Here is a 24,104-nt window from a genome sequence, read left to right as displayed (position 1 = left end):
TTTGTTTAGTCACCGGAAACCTGGAAGGTGTCCTCAACACTCTCTCTCTCTCTCTCTCTCTCCAAACCCACCCCTGCCACCTCCTTCTCTCAGGTAAGGTTGTTTTTGTTTTTTCCGTGTCCTGATAGCTAACCACATCTGTCTAGGCTCTCACCAACTCCAGGACAGATTAAGCCCTCGATTTAAAATCACAATAGCCCAAAGGGTCCCGTCCATATCAGTCTCAGATCTCCTCTCTGTATTACCATCAGAGTAACCTCCGTAAAATGCAAAGCCAAGCGCTATCATTCCCTTGCTTAAAACTAGCACCTAAATGACCAAGGGCCACGCACAGAAGCACTGGAAGTCCATGTGAGGTCACCTCTGCACACAATCCTCCCACAAAACCTGGGGCTGCTCTTTCTCCACCAGCGACAGCAGCATCCAGCATGTGCACCAGACACTCGAGTAAGTGTTTTCAACGAATTACTAATCCTCTGAGGCTGGCACTCTTATTTCCATTTTACAGATGAGGCAACAGAGTTCATCCAAAAGTACACGCGCAGACCCAACGTTCGAATCTCCGTCTGTCCAATCCCAAAGTACACTGTACTTCTTGGCAAAGGTCACTTATCAGCTTCTAAAACAGCTATTCATCTTTTTTTTTAATATTATTTATTTTTGAGAGAGAAAGAGAGCGAGTGGGGAGGGGCAAAGAGAGAGGCGGACAGAGGATCTGAAGGAGGCTCAGAACCCGAGTGGGGCTCAAACTCAGGAACTGTGAGATCATGACCTGAGCCGAAGTCAGACGTTCAACCGACTAAGCCCCCCAAAAAACAGCTATGTCTTTAAAAGCTCTGCTCATAGACTTGGGGGGGGGGGGGGGGCGGGGGGAATCTCCAGGCAATTAGTCTAGGGAGGGTAAATGAGGGCTAAGGGACAGTGAGAGACTTAGATTTAACCTTCCTCTTCCGTAACTATAAGCAAGCTTTCTATGGTGGCTCCCCACCCTATCCTCTGATAGAGTTGGTCACTTCCTCCATTACTACATATATTTTATACTATATTTAACAACTCACTGACCTGTCCGTGTCCCTTCTTACCTGCGAACCTCTGGAGGGCAGGGACCCCATTCATCTTTATAAACCCCAGGTTCCTAGCACATAAGTACGCCAAAAATTAAACCACCACCTGTCCCTCTATTTTTTTCCATGTTTATTTTTGAGAGAGATCGCGAGCGGGTGCGTGGGAGAGATGGTGGGGGGGGGGGGAGGCGGGGGACAGAGGATCCAAAGCGGGCTGTGCCCTGATAGCAGCAAGCCTAATACAGGGCTCAAACTCACGAACCGTGAGATCACGACCTGAGCTGAAGTGGGATGCTCAGCTATCTGAGCCACCCAGGCGCCCCCCTCCATTGTCTTTTTTTAAAGCACTAACATAATCCATCCCAAGGCACCAGCCTCATAACCGAACTCCAACCGTAGCCACCTTTCACGCTGCCACCGCACACCATATCCAACGTACCCCACCCAGTTAGCACTGCCTTTCGAAACAGGTATCGCTATCACTGCCCTACTAAAAAGACTCCAGGCTCCCTACTACCTTCCACGTGAGAACTGTCCCCAGTGCTCTCTAGAGCAGTGCTCTCTATTGCCATTTTCACTTCTGGGAACTCTTCACTATAATCCCTTCAGTCTCCAGCAATACTGAGCCACATACCTTGGCCAAAGATACCATACGGCTCCACTCCTCCCATGAAACTAGTCCCGCCACTATCACAGTCGGGAGTATTTTTCCCCAAAAGAGCGTCTTCAATTCTTACTCATTTTGTAAAGCCTATCCATACTACCTTCTTTACAAATCGGTCTCCTTGAGCGAGAATTAATCACTCTCCCCTCAGTTCTCCCATATACTCTCTTGCTCTTCAAGTGAGTAGTGTATCTTAATTTAGAGTGATCTGTATATGTCTGCCGCTTCCCCTGCCCCACTGTACTCTCCAATGAATTTACTATTCTTTGAGGGCAAGGACCCACATTTAGTTCACTCAGCGTCCTCTAGGAACTATGGACAAGACAGAGATGTATAAAATAATTTCATTTTTATATTCAGCCGCTGACAATGCCTGACACATCACATGTCACACGTGGTCAATATATATTTGCTAAGTTAATAAATACGTCACCTGATGCCTTTGTTCACTTTTTCCATCTGTGTTTCCATTTGCTGCTTGCTTATCACCCATCGAAAACAGAAGGAAAGACTTTTTAAAGCCGTTTAAAACTAAATGGGAAGAGAGGACTTATTTCTTTTCCTCACTCCCAAGAAATAATCCAGAAAGTCAGCGAGCATAGAAGGAACACTCTAAGGACTGCACTTTCTTATCAGCAGAAGAATTTAGGAACAGAACAGAGACTGGATTACCTGCTGGCTTCTCTTGAACCACTGGCAGAATGGCATCAATATTTTGTTTGAAAAGCTAAAAATACCACTCATAATAAATTATAATTCTACAAATACTCAAATAAAAAATGGATCACTTCTCACATTTAAAACTGACTGGATCTTCACTGCCTGCATTAGTATGGATAATCTAAAACTTGAATGAAATTCCTGCACTGAATGTACATTCATGAGACACAGCTTTGAGAAATTCATCTCGAGAGTCAACAATCATTAACAAGACCACAAAGTAAATATATAGCCTTAAATATGTTTAAAGTTTATTTAAATATATTAAAGTTATATAACTCCTAAAAAAAGCTATGCAGGTGACAGGTGATTTAATCTTGTTACAAAATGTATTCAAAATTTTTTTTTTTTTTTTTCAAAATTTATTTTTAAATTAACTACAAAACTTAGGCTCTTGTGTCCCAATAAATAAGCTTATTTTCCTGAACATACACAAATGTTTAAATGAAAATCTAAGGCAAAAACCAAAATATATTATTTCTTTCACTCAATAAAAGGCTTCCTTCAAGCCTTATTCCTTAGGCAATAAAGTACAAGTAACAATGATCACAGTCATATTCCTAATTTTCCAAGGCAGACCCAGAAATGATGCATATCACATATAAATTAAGAGGTAATTCATACTCAACTCATGCTATGTCATGAGAAAACATGCTGCATTTATCAATTTATCTTAAGACAAGTTCTTGGATCTAAATATTTATTTGCCTGCTCTAATCCTGGATAAACACACAGTTTAAAAGAAAATTAAATTTCAAATATAATAAACTCTCAGATGAGCACATATCGCTGCAAATGAAAAGTAACAGCTGCTCTTTCTGGTCCATCTTTACAAAGATGCTGGGATTTTAGGAATTTTTAGTTCTCTTGATACAGTTAAATACATCTCCAGAAAGACATTACTTGCCCAGTTAGCAATACGACTTGCTTTCCTTCATAAAGGAATCATGCTTCCCTGCCAAAAACATGGAGTTACACCTAGAATTTTGTTCAAAAAGTGCACCAGAAAGATGACTAAGATCTGCCCAAAGACACAACAGATTTGTCCAAGAAGAGAAGGTAAGTACTGTTTCTCATTCATTCATATGAATGCTGGCTATAAATTAGTTACTAGTACTAGAGTGACAGAAACATAAAATAGGCCCTTACCCTTGATTCTGCAGTTTATACCACTGGCAGGAAGTGAAACAGTATAGACATAATTACAGTCTGGCCAAAAGGTAAATGAAGATTGTTAAAGGCATAATCCTATTTGGGGGAGGAGAAAGTACCACGAAAAAGGAATCTTTAAACTAGGGTTGAAGAGTAATTAGTTAAGCCGGGCAAATGGTAAAGAGACAAGAGAAGGTGAATGTAAGAAGGAAGGAAAGAGGGGCCCCTGGGTGGCTCAGTGGGTTAAGTGTCTGGCTTCAGCTGAGATCACGATCTCATAGTTCCTGAGTTTGAGCCCCGCGTCAGTCTCTGTGCTGACAGCTCAGGGCCTGGAGTTGCTTCGAATTCTGTCTCCTTCTCTGCCCCTCCCCTGCTCATGCTCTGTCTCTCTCTCTCAAAATTAAGCAAACATTAAGAAAAAAAATTATGAAAAAAAAAAAAAGAGTCTGCAGACAGAACTAGAAATATTTGGCCACATGCACAGCAAACTGTGGTACTACACTGCTGTCTACCCAATGCATTTTTCACAGATGCTGATTCTGATTAAAAACAGGTCCTTGTCGGGCACCTGGGTGGCCCGGTCAGTTAAGTGTCCGGACTCTGGGTCAGGTCATGATCTCACGGTTCATGAGTTCAAGCCCCACGTAGGGCTCTGTGCTGACAGCGTGGAGCCCACTGAGGATCCTCTGTCCCCCCTCTCTCTGCCCCTCCCCCACTCACACTCCCTCTGTCTCTCAAAAGTAAATAAACATTAAAAAAAAACAAACAGTTTGTTCCATCCCTCTTTGGGGTCATTTCACATTGACTCCACTCTGTTTCGTATCCTACTTTCTGGGGCTAATTTCCCACGCCTAAGCTTGCATTAGGTGGAAATGGAGATTAACTGGATGCCCCAGGTACAGCTTACAGTGCTCAGAAAAGAGATGAGGTAGAAGGACCTTGAATTTAACTGGCGTGAATGACAAAATGAAAACTGCCCTATGAAACTTTCCACTCAGTTTCGCCGTCATTCAGGATTTTTAAGTGTGTTTGTAAGTCGTTTCTTAACCACTTCCACAGTGGTTGGCAGATGATTAAAATCAAAATCAAGTAATTTTGGAGTTTGTTAAAGGGGGGGTCAGATAAGAACTCAAGATGCTTTAACAACATTAGTCATTAGGGAAGTGCCAATCAAAACCACAACAAGAAACTACCAGATACCTATTACAACGGCTACAAATTTGAAATAAAAAAAAAACACCTGACAATACCGAGTGCTCCTGAGGGCGCAAGGCGCCAGGAACTCTCATACACTGCCGGTGGGAACACCAACTAGTACAGCCGCCTTGCAAAAACGACTCGGCAGTTTCTCATAAAGTTAAAAGTGCACCTAACACACGGTCCGGCAATCTCACTCCTACATATTTACCCAACTGAAATGAAAACTCAAGTTTGCACAAAAACCTATACATAAGTGTTGACAGCGGCTATATTCCTAATTGCCAAAAACGGCAACAACCCAGATGTCCTTCAACTGAGAAGTGGATAAGCAAACTGTGGTTGGCTCAACCATACAATCAGCAATAAAAGGACTGCTCTACCAGTATACGCAACAACAGGGATGAATCTCAAATGCACCATACTAAGTGAAAGATGCCAGAATTAGAAGGCTACATACGATGATTCCATTTATATGCCATTCTAGAAAAAGCAAAACGAGAGAGACAGAAGATCAATCAGTGTTGCCAGGGGGCTGGAGATGGGGAAAAATTGTCTACAAAGGGGTAGGAAGGAATCGGGGTGGGGGGGAGGAATGGTTTTGTCACTGATCCTTGAACTATGGTGGCCTTGGAACACCAGCCTCCCACCCCCTCCACCCCCCCTGCCGCCACACAGTTGAAAATCCTGTGTAACTTTTGACATGTCCAAAACTTAACTATTAACGGCCTGCCGTAGCCTGAAAGCCTTACCGATTACATAAACAGTTAACACATATTTTGTATGTTGTATATGTATGATACGCTGTATTCTTACAATAAAGTACACTAGAGGAAAGAAAATGTTATTAAGAAAATCCTAAGAGGGAAGAAAAAGAAAATCGTAAGAGGGAGCCTGGGTGGCTCAGTCGGTAAAATGTGCCTTTAGCTCAGGTCATGATCTCACGGTTTGCGAGTTTGAGCCGCGCATCGGGCTCCGCGCTGGTGGTGCGCAGCCTGCTTGGGAATCTCTCTTTTCCTTCTGCCCCTCCCCCGCTCATGCTTTCTCTCTCAAATAAACTTAAAAAAAGAAATCGTTAAGAGAAAGTATATTTACAGTACTATACTGCAGTTATAAAAAATGTCCGCGCATAAAGTACACCCATGCGGGTCAAACCTGTGTCATTCAAAGGCCACTTGTATATTGACTGTGGTGGTGGGTGCACGACTATCCACACCTGTCAAAATTCACAGACCTGCACACTAAAAATGATCAATTTTACTACACGTAAAAATCACCTAATTTTAAAAAGAGAGGAAAAAAAATGAATGAGGATCCCGGCAACAAAGAGATGAGACTGAAAAACTACAAAGGGAGTTAAGTCACACCACGAAGGACCCTGCTAAGAAGTTTTAGATTTTATCCTCCAAGCAACAAGCGCACCAAACAATCTCCCAAAGGGGACAGGCACAACTGTGTCTGAAAGAACACTGACAACAGTCACAGACTGAAGTAAGACCGGTGAACCAACCACCTCGGTAATTTAGGGGACAAACGAGGGAAGCTGACTTAAGGCGGAGGCCATAGAGATGCAGAGTCAGTTAAGAGGAAGTTCTCAAGTTTCCAGCACGAGTGACACCACTGACCAAGCTAACCTGGAACGTGTGTGGGACACTCACATGCAAACACCGGGTCAGATGTATGGGGCTGGCGCTCGAGGGAAAAAAAAAAAACATGAGGGGCAGCTTTAAAGTTGAGACTCGTCAGGGCACTTGCAGCCATGAAAATATAAGGTCAAGATCATGCAAAGACAGAATATGGAGAATGAAAAGGTAAAGAGAAGGGCGCCTGGGTGGGTCAGTTGGGTTAGGCGACCGACTTCAGCTCAGGTCGTGATCTCACAGCTCATGAGTTTGAGCCCCGTGTTGGACCCTGTGCCGACAGCTCAGAGCCTGGAGCCTGCTTGGGATTCTGTGTCTCCCCCTCTCTCTGCCCCTCCCCTGCTCCCATTCTGTGTCTCTCTGTCTCTCAATAATAAATAAATGTTAAAAAAAAATTATAAAAAAAAATAAAAAGAAAAGGTAAAGAGAATCCTGGGAATCACTGTGAGCGACAGCAGCATTAATGAGGTTGATGGTATAATCTGAAGTAAAAACAGAATTGGCTTACTGAGTATGCAGCAGCCGAGTAAAAAATGATTATAATCATGTGTCTATTTCAATCTGGGGTCTCTCAACCACTTTATCTGTGGCTTCTCTGATTTTATCTTTGCCCTGATCACCCTGGGGAAACTGAGGCAGTTAAATAAGAAGTTATCATGAATTCCAAAGTTTCTACTTCCCATATTGTTGACAATGAAATTATTCCACAAATAAAGAGGAATAATCTATTAAACATACTTATTTTGTCAGTTAAACACAGAAGAAGCACTAAGAGGTTAAATGATTCACTTCAAATACAGGTCAACTTAGTAAGTTTATCTTGGTAGTCGGACAAATGACTCTGGATGCTTTAAAGGATTTCTGGGCCCCTCCCCCGCTTGTGCTTTCTCTCTCTCTCTCTCAAAATAAATAAATACACTTAAAAAAATGGGGGGGGGGGGCGGTGCCTGGGTGGCTAAATAGGTTGAGCGTGTGACTTCAGCTCAGGTCACGATCTCACAGTTCCTGAGTTCAAGCCCAGCATCGGGCTCTGTGCTGACAGCTCACAGCCTGGAGCCTGCTTCAGATTCTGTGTCTCCCTCTCTCTCTGCCCCTTCCCTACTCGCGCTCTCTCTCTCTCAAAAATAAACATTAAAAAAAAAATTTCTTTTTTTTTTTTAAAAAGGGACCTCTGGTACCACAATGAAGTTATCCGGAAATACCAGAGGATAGATCCAATGATTCAAGGTAATTAGTTCTTAATCAGAGATATGCACCAAAATTTCCCGCAAAGCTTACTCAGAATGCCCATCTTGCCTAAGCTCTGCTTCTGAAAATAGTGATTTAGGAACTTTTAGGATAAGGCCCAAGCTACTACGTTTCCAATAGTGCCGTAAGTGACTCTAATGTATACACACACAGAACACACTGATCCCAAGTTGAAAAGCAATGCTATCAAAGTTGCCTCCAGGATCTAGGTGGAGTTCTCATTTGGAGGCCATTCCACCACATCCTAATCCCTGCCAATCACCTCCAGCTGAGAGCATATAAACATACACTTCCCTGATCTAAACCCAAAAGTTAAACTCCTAACCCCCATAAAATACCTATGAATCACCGTTTGGCCTTGGTTAACTAGCTCTGGGAAGATTTAAATTCTCAACAGAATTCAGACAAAGGCAGTGTAAGGCAAGGCATGGAAAATGAGTCAGTCTCTCTGTCGTTTAATTCCAATTCTCCAACTTAATGACAAACCCACCAGAGAAACTTTGTTATTTCACCAACTCAGGTATTAGCTTCAACCAGTATTTAAACAGAACTAGAACTACATCCAACCTGCTACAGTGGAACGTTCAGATCCTACCTGACCGATTACCAAAACTTCCAAGATCCCCGTTTCCCAGTTACATCACAATTATTATAAATCAAGGCAAAATAATTACGCAAGAACAGCCAACAATTCGTCCCACCAAAATTTACACTTACCCATCTCTTCCCTTACTGACAATTTTTACTTCAAAATAATAGATCCCACAGGCTGCTGGTATTGGGTGCGTGGCACGAACGGACGCTGCATCTTTGGGGGTTTTACCATGACCTGCACAGGACACAGGAAGGGGGGAGAAAAACACCTCAAATGAGATATTCAACAAAAATCTTACGCAATTCAGGAAAAATACAGTTTTTAGAACGATATATACATTTCTGCTCCCATCAGTACATATAAAGACTTAGTGAAACATTTATTATCGCAAATCGATATGCAAAACAGCCCACGTTAGCCCCGGGACTTTTCACACTATTACTAGATTTAATACACTTCAAGAATCTGAATACACAGAACCTACCAAACTAAATAGGGTAGACTATGTTTTAAGAGAAAAAAAAGGCTGCATTTGAAAAAGATGAAATTTTATTAGATCCAAATTGCATAGAATTTATACTATTCCCACTCTTTTGTCAAGTGGTCTATTTTTTAAACCTGAAGCATCTATATCATAGAGTATTATTTTATTTAAAAAAATTTTTTTAATGTTTATTTATTTTTGAGAGACGAGAGAGAGACAGATTGAGAGAGAGACACACAGACAGAACATGAGCAGGGGAGGGGCAGAGAGAGAGGGAGACACAATCTGAAGCAGGTTCCATGCTCTGAGCTGTCAGCACAGAGCTCGATGCAGGGCTCACACTCATGGACTGCGAGATCATGACCTGAGCCGAAGTGGGACACTTAACCGACTGAGCCACCCAGGAGCCCCTCACAGAGTATTAGTTTTAAGTGAAGTTTTATATAATTAGATTGGACTTGGCAGAGCAGCTTTCTTATTTGAAGAATTTACAAGTTTTGGGCACCTGGGTGATCTCCTGATTTCAGCTCAGGTCATGATCTCATGGGTCATGAGATGGAGCCCTGTGTGGGGCTCCACACTGAGCGTAGAGAGGCTGCTTGGGATTTTCTCTCTGCCGCTACCTGGCTCCCCACTTCATGTGTGCACACATGCGTCCTCTCTAAATAAACATTAAGAAAAAAAAAAAAGAATTTACAAGTCTGTTCTTTGACATACTCTTATCATTCATTCTATACAAAGGCTGATCCATAAAATTTCTTTGGTCAGTTACAGCCTACTGAGAAGTAGATCTAAACTCTAGTTGTATTTTCTTTCTCTCTTTTTAAAGAAAGGAATCTAACACCATACCACTGCTGAAATCTTTAGGGAATCTGTTAGCTAATGGCTTTTAAACTTTTTAAAATAGCAATTCCTCAATTCTAATCCAGGAGGATTTCCTTCCCTCACAATCGCCTCCCCTGTCCCTTGCCCAAGACACAAATTAGCCTAAAGCTAGCATGTGAACAAAATCAACTGAGCAAGATATGCCCAAAAAATCACAAAAGAAGAAAAACATAAGTTGATGGCAGAAAGTACTCAAGAGTGAGACAACTCTCCACAATCCCCAAAAGGACTGAGAAACAACACTCTAAATTCTTTTTCAGTGTTAAATATGTTTCCCCCAGTACAAACTTAGGTCATTACCCTTTAGTCACACTATAATATGACCTTCATGGGTTGCAAACTTCCCGTTCTCAAATGTACCATGTTTCAAAACTAAATGTCTTCTTCAAACAGAAAATTCTCTCTTAGCTATACAATAACCCTCACACACCAATGAGACAGCTTCCCTTACCATACTTACACCTTAATCAAATTACATCATTAAACAGGTAAGCTTACACTAGCAAAGCAAACTAGCATGCGTTCACATGGCCCAAAAGAAACTGAGTGATCTCAGACACTCCTTTCTGTTACCATGAAAACCTGTGTCCACAGATCTCTTAAGTATGTACGTTATGGGCAAAAGTGGTGACCACTGACAGGTGATAAAATTGGTGAGGAAGATACAAATGGAAGCAGCAATATACCGATGCCCCTAAAACTGCTTTAACATATGTTAGCTAATAGATTTACATCGAGCTAGGCAGAAGGAAAACAAAACAAAACAAAACACATCAATCTGTAGAATGATACCAGTCAATTCTTAAAGAGACATTTAATAAATTACGGTTTCAGCAAAACTTGTTTTTCAGTAAGAATGTGTTCAAATAATTGAGTTGCCTGGGAAATGGTAGGGTGAACTAAATGACCTTTTAAAATTCAGACAGTTAAAAAAAAAAAAAAATCTAAAGAAACCCTACCCTGATTAACCCTGGAGTCCTGAATCAACTTTTACTTTTAGTTTTGGTTTTCTGGAAGAGAAGTGACCAAAACTTTGAGGGAAAAAGTAGTCGCAAGGTATATATTTAATAATAATAATCAGGGTGCCAGGGGACTCGGTCGGTTAAGCAATCACACTCTTGGTTGCGGCTCAGGTCATGATCTCACGGCCCTGGAGTTTGAGCTCCATATCGGGCTCTGTGCTGACACTGTGGAGGCTGCTTGGGATCCTCTCTCTCCCTCTCTCTCTGCCCCTCCCCTGCTCCTGCTGTGTCTCACAATAAACTTAAAAAATGATGATGATGATGATGATAATAAATGACAAGAGTCAACATACATTTAGTGTTATGTGACAGGCACTTCTCAAAGAGGACCATATTTGTTCACTCGTTTAGTGTTCAAAACAACTTCTGAAGTAGGTACTATTTATTATCATTTCACAGTTGAGGAAATTAAGGGAAGATGAAGAAACTCGCCCAAGATCATACTGCTGTGTGAGAATTCCAAACCAGGATTTGTGCTGGGATTTAAATTCAAGAGGTCTGATCCAGTGTGAGCTCCGAACCCACAGGAAGGGTTCAATGAGCATCCTGGGATCACTTCACTTGTATTCCTAGCTCCTATTCTTGCTACTTCTATGGGAAAAGAGAAAGAAAATTAGTATTTGAGGGTGAACAACCTCCCAAAGAATTAGGTGCTTTGGTATAGATTTTCTCCTTCAACATCTGTGAAACAGGTATCATTTAACCTCACTTTAAAAATGGAGAAACTGTGGGGCACCTGGGTGGCTCAGTCAGTTGAGCACCTGACTCCTGATTTCAGCTCAGGTCATGGCCTCACGGTTCGTGAGACCCAGCCCCACACTGTCACATGCTGACAGCACGAAGCCTGCTTGGGATTCTCTCTCTCCCCTCTCAGCCCCCACCCCGAAAACACACACACATACATACATACATACATACATACATACATAAAGTAAAAATGGAGAAACTCTTACAGAGGTTGTATAACTTGCCCCTAATTAGTAGAGTCGTGTGTTAAATCCATATATGAATTAAAATGCCCTGGGGCGCCTGGGTGGCTCCGTCGGTTAAGCATCCGACTTCAGCTCAGGTCACGGTCTTGTGGTCCGTGAGTTCGAGCCCCGCGTCGGGCTCTGGGCTGATGGCCCAGAGCCTGGAGCCTGCTTCCAATTCTGTGTCTCCCTCTGTCTCTGCCCCTCCCCCGTTCATGCTCTGTCTCTCTCTCTCTGTCTCAAAAATAAATAAACGTTAAAAAGAAATTTTTTTTACATGCCCTACATTTTCCTCTTATACAAAAATAACTGTAAACTACACAATCATCAATCTTCCAGGTTCTATTATATTATGTTCTATTTAGACGCTGTAGAAAAATTCCGTAAATGCTAAAAGGATTGGTCTCATTTTTAAATTAAATTAAACTTAAATGGAAAGACCCAGGAAAAAGTTGCGATGTCAGACTAAAGGAGTCGTACTGTCTCCTAGGTAAGACTCGTAATATCAATAGCGAAGGGCCTATTTCTAGTAACTGCTCATCGGCAGGAAGCTTGTTACCTTAAATTCTGTCGTGACCAGACAACACTACTTCACACTACCAAAAGATAAACTTTTAAACCCACAAAGTCTTCAGCGTCACGTGTTTTCTATAGGATTCAGAGACAAAGTACAGTTACTGCTTCAAAACCGTAAGGTTAGCTCTTTCATTTCACAACCTGTCGATTCCTTTTAACTGCAAGGACAAGGTTTTGAGTTAAGCCCACCTCTCACCCCCCTCCGCTCTCCCAACGTGCAGTCAACTGCCTTTCTGGAAATATCAATCAGTCTTCCTAGTGCCACTATCCCCTCACACCGCTAACACTCCTTCTCACCAGCCTCCCGTTCAGCCAGGAAAAAGATACACCACTGCCTGAAAACTCTGTCGATCTGGCCCGCCCCCCAGCACTTTCCACCGCCTTCCAGCACCGGCCACACTGGCCTGACCAGTCTTCACCCAAACCATTCCCCCTAACTGGAAAGCTCTCCCCTTCCTCCTCACCTAGTTACAGCAGCTCGCCCCTTAGCTCTCCGCTCAACTTTTTCTTCCTCTAGCCTCTGACTGGGCCTAACCTCCTTCTTCTGTGCCCTCCTAGCAACACGTGTTCGTCCCATACACTTACACGCTCCACACTTACTTGTGATTATCTTATTGTTCTCACATTTTAATTCCCGGGCCTCTTTACTTCCACTGACCTCCTCCTACTCTAACTTCAATCATTCCTTCCTGGAGCCACACTCTGGATTCTGACAGCACCTGAAACTATTCCGCCTCAGAAACAGTAAATTCTAACGACGTGTGTTCTGCTACAAAACACGTTTCTTGAATACAAATTAGCTCACACGTACTTGATAAATACAGGAATGATGTCAGCACAATAAAGAAGTCATTTAGTTCATAACACCGCTTTTCCCAGTACATTAATGAATTAAAGAGCAAAGCCTAGCAACAGGCAAAAAAACTCTCAAGTCAAAAAACCTGGGGCCCTCTACAAGTGCATTCCTACGGTGTCCAGTGTTCAGTGGCCTCAGGAACAGCTACACCTGCCAGGGCATTAAGCCATCTGGGGAAAAATTCAAGCGCGACACTGATCAAAAAGTACGAAGATACTCCCTCTTCGTTTATATCGGTAGGACTCATGCCTCTCTTGCATATTTACTTTACACTCTGTGTTATAATTCAATACTACTTTGTTCTGCTGCTCAAACTGCCCAGCCTCTGGGAGCTTTTTCATTTGGCTCCCCTGACATACCTCCATTATGTCGCTTCTTGCTGTTTGCTCTTTTCTGGCCCTAGAAGACTCTGGCGGCTCATCTTGTGTATTTCCCACCCTAGTCCTAGAATCAGCCATTCTCCAAGGAGCCCTGGGGCTCGCTCCTTTTACTGGCAAATAGCATCAGAACCCAAGATCGAGCTACCAGGTGTGCTCCTTGTTACTGGGGTGTCACTGCTTTTAGGCTTGCTCATTGACAAGAGCAGGGAAATATATGGATGTATATAAACCCTTACATGCACATACGTACATGTATACGTATGCACACATACACACACACACCCCCTACATGTATCTACGTTTCTATATGTAATCATCTGTTTGTATTAAACCAAACATGAGGTCACGCTGAGGTCTCCAAGTTTATTACCACAGATCATTCTAACCTCTCTCTGCTCATCTGTAAAATTCCACCCCAACAGTAAGAAACGTAGCTCCCACCGTCCGCCATGCATTTAACTGTGCAGTTCCAGTACACGTGTATAATAGCGTCTGAATTGTTAATCCATATCCCCACGGGACACAACTTGATCAGTAAAAGTTCAGTGCTTTTGTAGTTTCTTTTACCTTTACTTTTACAGACTATCGGTTTCCAAAGTTACCTGGGGCAGCTCCTTTCCCCCTCTTCTCCAAGGCTATTCCATGGATTTTTAATAGTTAGACCGGTTTGTCACATTCTGCGTTTTATCCTGGGATTTCCCCTCTCTCTCCTAATACATTTTTTTTTTGAAATGTACAGACATTAAAGTCCACTCTTTATGGCCGTAAAGTTCTGTGGGTTTGATAAATACACAGCGTGATGTGTCCACCGTTACAGTAACGTGCTTTCACGGCCCTAGAAACCCCCTGTGCTTTGCCCATCCCCCCACTCCCCTCCCCTCACGCCCCCGACAAGCACTTACTTATCTTTTTACTATCTCTTTACTTCTGCCTTTTCCAGAAGGTCAGGTAATTGAAATCATACAGCACGTAATCTTTTCAGACTGGCTTCTTTCACTTAGCAATACGCATTTCAGATCCATATGTGCCTTTGCTCGGAAGGACAGCTCATTTCTTTTTATCACTGAATAATATTCTATTGTATGGATGTACCACAGTTCACCCATTCACCCCCTCAAAGACCTCTTGGCTGCTTCCCCTTTGGGGCAATTATGGGAGAAGTCGCTCGAACGTTCACATGCGGCTTTCTGTGTGGGCCAAGTTTTCAAGTCAGCCGGGTAGGAGCTCAACTGCTGGTGAAGCCACGTTTAGCTTTGTTAGACACCACCCAACGCTGTGCAGAGCGGCCGCATCACTTTGCGCTCCCGGCCCGGCAGTACGCAAGCCCCCGTCGCTCTCGAGTCCTCACCAGCAACTGCCATCGTCAGGTTTTCTTTGGACTTCAGCCATCCTAACAGCTCGAGTTTGTATGTTCTTCCTTTGTTTGGAAGGGGGGAGGGGGGGCGGGGATTTGAAAAGAGCTAAACCCTGAATCAGATTTTTATTTTTGATCGGACGGCTGTCAAGCGCTTACCTAAGAAGGAAGCCCAAACCCCAGGGCTCCAGGCTGCAGCCTGTGATGCCGGACACAAACGCCAGCAGAAATTTAACCGGGCTTCTGTTTTACTAGGCCGTTATTTTTGTGGGGCTCTGGTTACAAAGTTCCATAGGTTTCAAGTAGTCTGCCTCAGCCCTATTTTTCCCATAAGCCCCGTTACCTTCAGTGCCCAATTTTGTGGAAAACCTAAGGTTTTTCCAGGAACACATTTCTGGCACAGGAGCTGCAATGTCTGTATCTTCCTCTAGGACACAACTCCCTCTGCCCTCCCCTTCCTAAACATTCCTGGTCCACACTCCTCTTCAACATCAAGGGATCAATGGGAACTCCCAACTCCCGTTCCCTGAGCCCTGCTCCCCCGGCTGCGCTCCGCTCCGCCCCATCTCTCCTCTTCCGGGACGGGCTACGTGGTAATCACTCAAAAGCTCTCAAATATCCTTGATCTCTCTCCCACGCCTATCCTTCCGCCACACGCAACCAGCAAAACCACAGCCTTAGATCAATATTATAATCCACTTCCCTCCTCCTGCCGGGGGCAGTTGGCCTCTACCAAGTCAAGTCCAACAACCTCGCACACAGCCACCACTATGAAGGAAGGACGTCGGCTGGGCTCTCCCACTGCTGTCTACGGTGTACTGAGAAAGCTTTAGTTGGCCTGTGCCCCCTTCCCCTCGATGGCCGGTCCACATTCTCATCACCCACTTTAAGGTCACCACCCACTTTACCGATGCGAGCAAACCGCCTCGCCTCCTTTATCGTACACTGGGACTCCGCTAAGTGCACGGTCATGTTCTCGTCCCCACTCTCCTATTACAAACTGGTCGTCGTCCACAGCAATCCTCACCTCTCCCCCGATCGGGGGAGTCTCAGGGGAGTGGGATGTCCTCTCTTCTTCGGGACTGCGCTGTGCTCCGGAACCGCCCTCCTCCCCGCAGGCCAGCGGCGTCAGCCTCCCAAGCTCTTCTTCCCCCTTCCCCTCGTCACTCTCCTTCCTCTCAATCTGTAAGGGCGGTGTCCCCAGAATCCCCCGTGCTTCGGGGCCACATCATGGTCAGTAATGCACTGGGGTTGGCAGTAAGTATAATGAACTTTTTTGTTTTTTTAAGGTAATAAAAGCAAGTACCGTTGACAGTAACTTTGTCAAAAGGTCCATTAAATTTGGACATAACGTTTACTGGGAGTCCGTACATTCGACTAACTCCACGCTCTCATCCAACTTCACGTCACTTCAGTTTTACCCACACCGCCAAGCAAAAATGAGACTTACTTGGAAATGATACAACAGTCTCGAACACAGTACCTTCCAATGGAGTGTTCGGGGATCATTTTGACTATGTGGATTTTCATCTTCTGTGCTGCTGTTAGACGCTAATCACCAGGCGCGATGTAACCACCGTCCACCATTTAAACAACAACAACAAAAAACCCTGCCTTAACCTCCATCCTCCTCCAGGTTTCTTCACTTATTTTCTCAAGAGTAGTCTATATTCACTCTCCCCTCTGCTTGGTCCCTACTATTTACTCTGATCTTCGCCCCCCAACGCCAAATTCAAACTGCTCTCCTCAGGTCGCAATGATCTAGTTTCCAAATCCAGTGGAAAACTCTGCCTCTCACTGAGCCGATCTGTTGCACTTGACACTTGAGGTCGCTTCCTCATTTCCCATAGTCCTCTGCTCAGCTTCCGGGACACCACACTCTGCCCTGTTCAGGTACCTCCCACCTATTCCTTCTTGGACCCCACCCGGGCTTTTAATGTTGGTGTCGCTCAGGGTTCCATCTTTAGCCCACTGTTTTCACTGTATCTACTCCCTCTCTGGGTTTCAGCCACCACCTAGAGGTGACTCCCAGATCAGTCACGACCTAGACCTCTCTCCCAAGCTCAGTCAGTTACCGTGTGTGCCCACCCTTCCTAGGAGAAAGGACCTCAGACACCATCCCTACTGCAGGTGGGGCCCCGACTCTCCTTATGCCCGGAGGGTGTTCTGTATTTCATCAGTACCCTCTCGCCTCTACAGCTGACTCAACACAGGTCAGCACCTGACGTGAAGGCCACCCATTCACACCACAGCTCGCAACAAAAAGCTGCGCCCAACTAAGAATGATGGCAATTAGCTAAGCCAATCTGCTAAGTCCCTCAGGAATCTGAAATAGGAAGGAAAGGATAAACCAGTCAGCAGGGAAAAGAGAAGAAAACAACCAGAGACTAGAAACTGTAGCTGAGTCTCTTTGGCACTGGAATAAAACGAAAAGTCATGAACTCCAGCCACTGCAGTGACTTGGAGCCACCTTAACTCCAGAAGATCTGTTCCTGCTCTTTCTGTAAGGTGTCTCTGGGTTCTGCTGGTTGCCATGAAGTCAGATTATATGACTAAGATTCCCAGTCCTCCTTATCTCCAAATACACCGTAATACTTCCTTGCAATCGTTATTTGATTCCTGGTTCTTTGCAAGAACCTAACAGAGCTAGAAACCCAAGTGTCACCCTTGATTTCTGTCTCCATCATTCCATCACTTTCTATTAGTGTTACTCTAAAACATATCACCAATCTGGTTTTCCTCCATCCCACCACTGACCAAGTTCTAGGCCTTTCTTATGGTCTGTCTGCCAAACAATCATCTAAATGAATTTGCTCTTCTCAGCCCTGTACTCCTTAAATCTATCTTCCAATTGGTTGTATCACAAAAATGAAACTATGAGCCAGTCACTTCCTAGTTAAAGTCCTTTGAAGGGCACCTTGGGGCGCCTGGGTGGCTCAGTCGGTTAAGCGTCCGACTTCAGCTCGGGTCATGATCTCACGGTTCATGAGTTCGAGCCCCGCGTCGGGCTCTGTGCTGACAGCTCGGAGCCTGGAGTCTGCTTCGGATTCTGTGTCTCCCTCTCTCTCTGCCCCTCCCGTGCTCACGCTCTCTCTGTCTCAAAAAAAAAAAAAAAAAAAAAAAAAAAAAAAAAAATTAAAAAAATAAATAAATAAAGTCCTTTGAAGGGCACCTGGGTGGCTCAGTCAGGTAAAGGTCTGACTTCAGCCCAGGTCCGGATCTCACAGTTCGTGTGTTTGAGCCCTGCATCAGGCTCTGTGCTGACAGCTCGGGGCCTGGAGCCTGCTTCGGGTTCTGGGTCTCCCTCCCTGCCCCTCCGCCACACTTTCATTTTCTCTCTTTCTCTCTCTCTCTCTCTCAAAGATATTAAAAGAAAAAATTAAAAAAAAAAATCCTTTGAAGATTCCTCATGTCCTAGAGAAGAAGATCTAAGCTTGGTAAAATATTCCAAAGGCCTCTCATGATCTTTTCCCAGCTGCTACTTGTCACACACTCTTAAATTCCAACAAAGCAAACCTGCTGGTCAATCCGAACGTACAGGATAACTCTCTCCTCTGTGCTCTTAGTTATGCATTTTCACTCCTAAGGCCCCTTCTCCTATTTCCTCATCTTTCCAGACTGACCACTGGCCTCATCCCTCCCAAAAGCTGTCCCTGACTCACCAACTTTATCACTTCCAGTATCAGCCAGGGGTCGATGCCCCTCCACTCTTCCACAGGACTCTAACACTTCCCTTACTACCCTTGAGTGTTTTACACGTGCTTTCAAAGACATTATCTTATCACCTTGGAGCGCCTAGAACTTGGTACAAAGTAAACATTCACTTAAAAGCTTGTTGGTTGGGCATCCTACTTCGGCTCAGGTCATGATCTCACAGTGTGAGTTCGAGCCCTGTGTCGGGCTCTGTGCTGACCATTCAGAGCCTGGAGCCTGCTTCGGATTCTGTGTCTCCCTCTCTCTCTGCCCCTCACCTGCTTGTGCTCTGTCTCTCTCTGTCTCTCAATAATAAATAATGTTAAAAAAAATTTTTTTAATAAATAAATAAAAGCTTGTTGAATAAATGAATGAACAGAGAGCAGGGCATAAACACAAACTGTCTAGCAGAATATCTGCACCATAGGAACTGCTCAATGAATGCCATTACTACTACTTTTCTATGAGTGTGATTATTAGGTTCACTTAATTGTTGTAGTTATAAACTACCATTTTTAAAAAATTGTTTTAATGTTTATTTTTGAGAGAGAGAGAGAGAGAGAGCGAGCAGGGGAGGAGCAGAGAGAGAGGAAGACACAGAATCTGAAGCAGGCTCCAGGCTACGAGCTGTCAGCACAGAGCCCGACGTGGGGCTCAAACTCATGAACCGTGAGATCATGACCTGAGCCGAAGTCGGACGCTTAACTGACTGAGACACCCAAGCGCCCCTCAACTACCATTTTTAAAGCTCAGTTTCCCTAATACTGGCAAAGAGATCCCTGGGAAAAGCTCAGCTTGGTTTTTAAATTCTTTGATATTAGGGAACATTTTTCTATCATCCCCATAAGTCCTGAAAGACATTCGTATTGGTAGGCAAGCAAATATCATAAAGATATTTCTTCAACCTGAAGAAGCGCAAAAGAATTCAGTGAGTAATTAAATTTCAGAAGTGTCAAAGGCCTGATGACCAGGGATACTGAGAGGGATGGGAGTGAGGCACACCAGAAAGTCAAGCTATTTCATTAGATGCTGTTAATAATGCCTCAATCAAAAAGAGCAATTCACTAGTTCATAGCTACTTATCATTTCCAACTTTCACTTATCCTGCGTTTCTTCTAAGCTGCCATAAATTGCTATAATCAAAGCATCTGGACTTTTCCAAGGCATTAGTGTGTTCCAGACCACGTTTTTTTTTTTCCCTAGAGGAAGTACTTTTAACGTCAACTAGTCCTCAAAAAGTTCTAAATGTGATCACTGGATTATATCCACTAGAGATAACTAAAACTCATACAAATTGAAAGAGGCAATACTGGAGGGTTGGAAAGAGCACTAAATTTAGAGCTGGTGAAAACTAGTTTCCAGGCCTGGCTTACTTGTGACTGGGAACACCTAGCCTCCAGGTGCTGCCACTCGCTCATATCTGAAATTGAGAATTCCACTACCTTGTCCAAGTCCACTAAGACACTTGTGTGTATTAAAAAGCTTTGTAAAGTATCCAAATGGGATAACTTCACAAATATAAAAATGCAATCTGTAACTGAAGCATTTAGGACTAATTGAATCCAATTGTCATATGCATTAAAATGCTTTAAGTTGGAATAAAGTTCTCATTATAACGGAGTCTAAGCTTGTCACATTCGTACTTATTCAAGGCTGACAAGAGTTTTAAAAATAAAAGGGGCTATGCCTGAGTGTTTCACCAGTTGGTGTGTGACTGCTAAGCAAAGGGTCTTTTTTAAAATTTTACCACACAGTACACACACCCTGCTATTCCACTGCAATCCGATCAACTTTGTCTGCATGTCTGGCATTGTTTAACATGAATCCCTTCAAATCATTTAAGGAACCATATGGCTTCCAAAACAGTAATTCCGACTCAGAAGAATAACATCTTAAAAACTGAGCATGGTTCAGAGCAAAAGAAGCCAACGTATTTCTATTTCAAAGGTAAGAAAAATCCTTATCCTTATAACACCCATCTTTTCAAATTCCATTATATGCAAAAATATTTTATCAACAGTAGTTTTCATGTTAAAAGGGTGCGAAAAATGCTTCGGTCCAAATCAAAGCAGCCCAATGATATGTTAAATAAAACTCACTCTTCCAATTTGGGGACTTCAATATTTTATCCTCCATACCTATGACACTCCCCTTTTGCTCCCTTCCCTTCTTACTGGGACAGAGTTGCCCAGTACTTTGGTGTGGTCCACTCAGAAGGCACACAGAAAAACAACAGGAAAAAAAAAAAAAACAAAAAAACACAAAACCTCACACACATTAAAATAACAAGACAAGAGGAAGAGGCAGTGGGGGGGGGGGGGAGGGAGAGATTGTGACAAGGGGGAAGGGAGAGACAAAGGGGAGAGAGAGAGAAAAGAAAAAAGATGACAAACAACAAAATCTGTTCTTCCAGAAATAATGCCTTGTGTTTATAAAAGAGTGAAGTTTCCAGAAAGTGAATCTTAGTATTACACAACAAGTAATAAGAGGCCAACAGGAAAAATAATGGGAGACAGCAGTATCATAAATATTCCAAACTCCAACCAATTTCACACAAGCATGCACTTTTCTGTGACCCAAATCATCAATTTTACGTAAAAGGAGTCAGTAAAACTAATCGAGGCATGTTACAGTGCTAAAGAGACTCTAATCAGAAATCCTAGATCTCACGGAAATTCGGAGCTGGAAATTTCCTTACCATCCAGCTCAACTCACTCAACTCTCAGAGGAAGAAACTGAGGCCCTGTCCTGGAACATGCCTAAAATCACAAATGACTGCGGGACTCAAGAAAGGTAGGATTCTTTGTTCAATAATTTTCCATATCGCTTGCCTCTGATTTTATAAGCTAACTATTAACCATCAACCATAAATTTAAGATAAAGTTTTGTCAAGTCTAACAAAAAGCTTTCCGGTAGCCAGATCAGAAGTAAACACTTCACAGCACAGCACAGCTCACACGAATTAAAACGCAAAATTAAATAGCCTTCACAGAGCATTAACGAAATGTCCTAACTTAAAAAGAAAGCAAAGGTCATTTTCAGCCATTTTAGAATAAGGAACATAATATTTAAAACGGAAAGTACTTCTGTGGATCTATGGAGAAAAAGAAGGAATGTGCAACAAGGCCTATTTTTGTGCGTGATTCTTTCCAGCCAAACCATTTGCTAGATTTCTGCCGCCATTCTCCTTTCTGATCAAACAGTAACTTATTTATCAAGGTTCTTCTCCGATTCTAGTCCTGTGTACTTCAAGAATTTATCCACAAAAACTGTTTATACCCTCTATATCCCCTGTCACTAGGATCTGATGAGGCCCCTTCCTTTGTAGCCAATCAAAACGAGGCTGCTTTGAAATGTAAAAGCTCTTGCTTCAGGTTTGGGGCCTAAAAACTGGATTTGCTTCCAGACAGACATACGTTAGATTTTGTTTTCTCCCGACAAGTAAACTTGACGCATGCTATTCATTTAGACTGCTACGTTTCAAGAATTGTCAGAGCAATTGATAATTTCATATAAAACTGATCTACTTAATGCTTTGTTTTAACAGATAGGTGAGGGAGGAGGGGACAAGCCTAAGGCTGCTGTTGTTTTTTTTTTTTTTTTTTTTTTTTAACTGCAGGTGTAAAACGTAAAGCCGTTTTCTTTAAAATGCTATATAACATTTTTAAATATCCGTTTTCAATTAGACTTCATATAACACGAGCACATAAATATAGGGCATTTCCAATCACTAGTGGTAGGTTTCTGCTCCCCTAAGAAAACACCTACTTTTGAGCTTCACCTCTTCCCCTCCCCGTTGCTCTGAGTAAGAAACACTGATGGCAAACTTGGGGCCCTTGCCCTTTTGTCCCCGTAGACAATCTCTGGCCTAATTTTGGACAAAATCCTCCACTGATTACCCCTCCCCCTATATATCCCTGATCTCCCTTAATTAGAAATCATACCTCGGGATCGTGCCTGTCCACCCTCCACCCCCCACCCCCACGTAAGAAGAGAACGCCTGACCCCATCACCACCACTTGGAGAACAATGTAACCCAACTCCGGGTCCGTGGATTCCTCCACCCAAGCCCTAAGATTTATCTTCAAGGGAAATCGGAAAGCGAGTTATGTCCTGTCATCCTGGATTCCCTCAAGGTGTCCCACTCCTGGCCTAGGATCACCGGTTCCATTACACCTAGGGACATGCTACTCACCTGCCTTGCCCGACAATCTCGCCCGTTCCCCGCGACCCCGGTCCCACCCTCGCAGCCGCGAACGGGCGGCGAGTCACCTCGGAGGGCCCCGGGCGGGAGGGGGTCGGGGGCGGGTCGAGAGTCGGCTGCGGCGGCGGCAGGACACGTCGGGTCAGCGGCCCCACTCCCACCGCACGACGACACACGCCCAGTACCTTTGTAGTGCACCCGCAGGTTGTTCTGAGAGAGGCCGATGTAGCTGAACTTGTCCTTCGGGCTCCAGGATCGCGGCAGCGGCGTCTCCTGCTCGTCCACCGCCGGGTAGAGGCGCTTCAGCCGCCGCTGCAGCTCCTTCTCCTGCTCGTTCAGGGCCGAGTCCCCGTGCGGGAAGGGGGCCGCGGCGCTGCTGCCCGCCGCCAGGGCTGCGGCCGGGCCGCCTCCGGCCGGGCCGGGGCCCGCGGCGAGGCCCGGGGGCGCGGGGGGGCGCGCTGGCGGGGGCGGCCACCGAGGCGGGCGGCGGGGGCGGCGGCGGCGGCGGCGGGGCCGCGGTGGCGGGGGGCGGCGGCGGCGGCGGCGGGTGGAGGAGCAGGGCGGCCGCCGCGGCCCCCAAGCCGCCGCCGCCGCCCGCGCCGCCGCCGGGCGAGCCGGCCGGAGAGGAGCCGGCGCTGACGGCCGGGGGCGCCGGCAGGACGACTCCGGAGACGGGGGCCACGGCCGCCGGCGGTGGCGGCGGCAGCTGCTGCTGCTGTTGTTGTTGCGGCGGCGGCGGTGGCGGCGGCGGCTGCCCGGACATCCCGGCCGCGACTCAGCCTGCGGCCACCTCCACCTCTTCTCTCCTTCCTCCTCTGCTTCCCGGGGGCGCTGTCGCTGCGGCCGCCGGCACCAGGCGCCCAGTCCGCCCGCCCCGGAAGCAGGCGGCGGGCCGCGCGCCGAGGGAGAGCTCGGCGGTTGGGGGGCTCGGAGACGGGGGAGCGGGCGGCGGGCCGGGGGAGGCCCCGAGAGAACGTTGGCCGGGGCGCGGGCCCGGGACGCGGCGCCGAGGGCGGGGGCGAAGCGTGAGCGCGGGCGCAGAAGGCGCGGTGGCGACCGCCGCGGCCGCTGCTCTCGCGGCTGTTTCCCGGCGGGCGGGCCGGGCCGGCGCGAGACGCTGCGCGCGGGCGGCGCTGGGCGAGGGGGCGGGGACGGAGGCGCGAGGGGCGGGGGGAGCGCGGGCGGCGAGGGGCGGGCTCGCGGGGGTCCCGGCGCGCGGGCCGCGGGAGTGGGAGGCGGGGGGGGCGGGGAGGCGCGCGGCGGGGGCGGCGGAGCGCTTCTCCCCGGCGGGGCGCGGGGCTACCGGCGCGGGGTCCCTCTGCCGGTCCCTGCCTCCTCCCACGAGCCCGCCGCCTCCCCCCCCCCCCCCCTCCGCCCGGGCCCTCCCGGGAGAATCTCC

At 45.6% G+C, this 24,104-nt stretch overlaps 1 protein-coding gene across 1 annotated transcript in view; it reads right to left on the bottom strand.

Annotated features, from left to right (window-relative positions):
* The window catches only part of RANBP9 (RAN binding protein 9), a 90,838-nt gene extending 67,264 nt beyond the window's left edge, over positions 1 to 23,574 (bottom strand). Inside the window, 3 exon segments of the mRNA XM_019420012.2 lie at positions 8,403 to 8,514; positions 22,891 to 23,158; positions 23,160 to 23,574. Of these exon segments, the coding sequence (XP_019275557.2) occupies positions 8,403 to 8,514; positions 22,891 to 23,158; positions 23,160 to 23,468 (689 nt within the window). The 5' untranslated portion in view covers positions 23,469 to 23,574.
* Between the last annotated feature and the right edge of the window lie 530 nt (positions 23,575 to 24,104).

The sequence above is a fragment of the Panthera pardus genome, unplaced genomic scaffold, assembly GCF_024362965.1.
Source record: "Panthera pardus isolate Hobbes unplaced genomic scaffold, ASM2436296v1 HiC_scaffold_17, whole genome shotgun sequence".
Lineage (NCBI taxonomy): Eukaryota > Metazoa > Chordata > Mammalia > Carnivora > Felidae > Panthera > Panthera pardus.
This window is presented reverse-complemented; position numbering and strand designations above follow the sequence as displayed.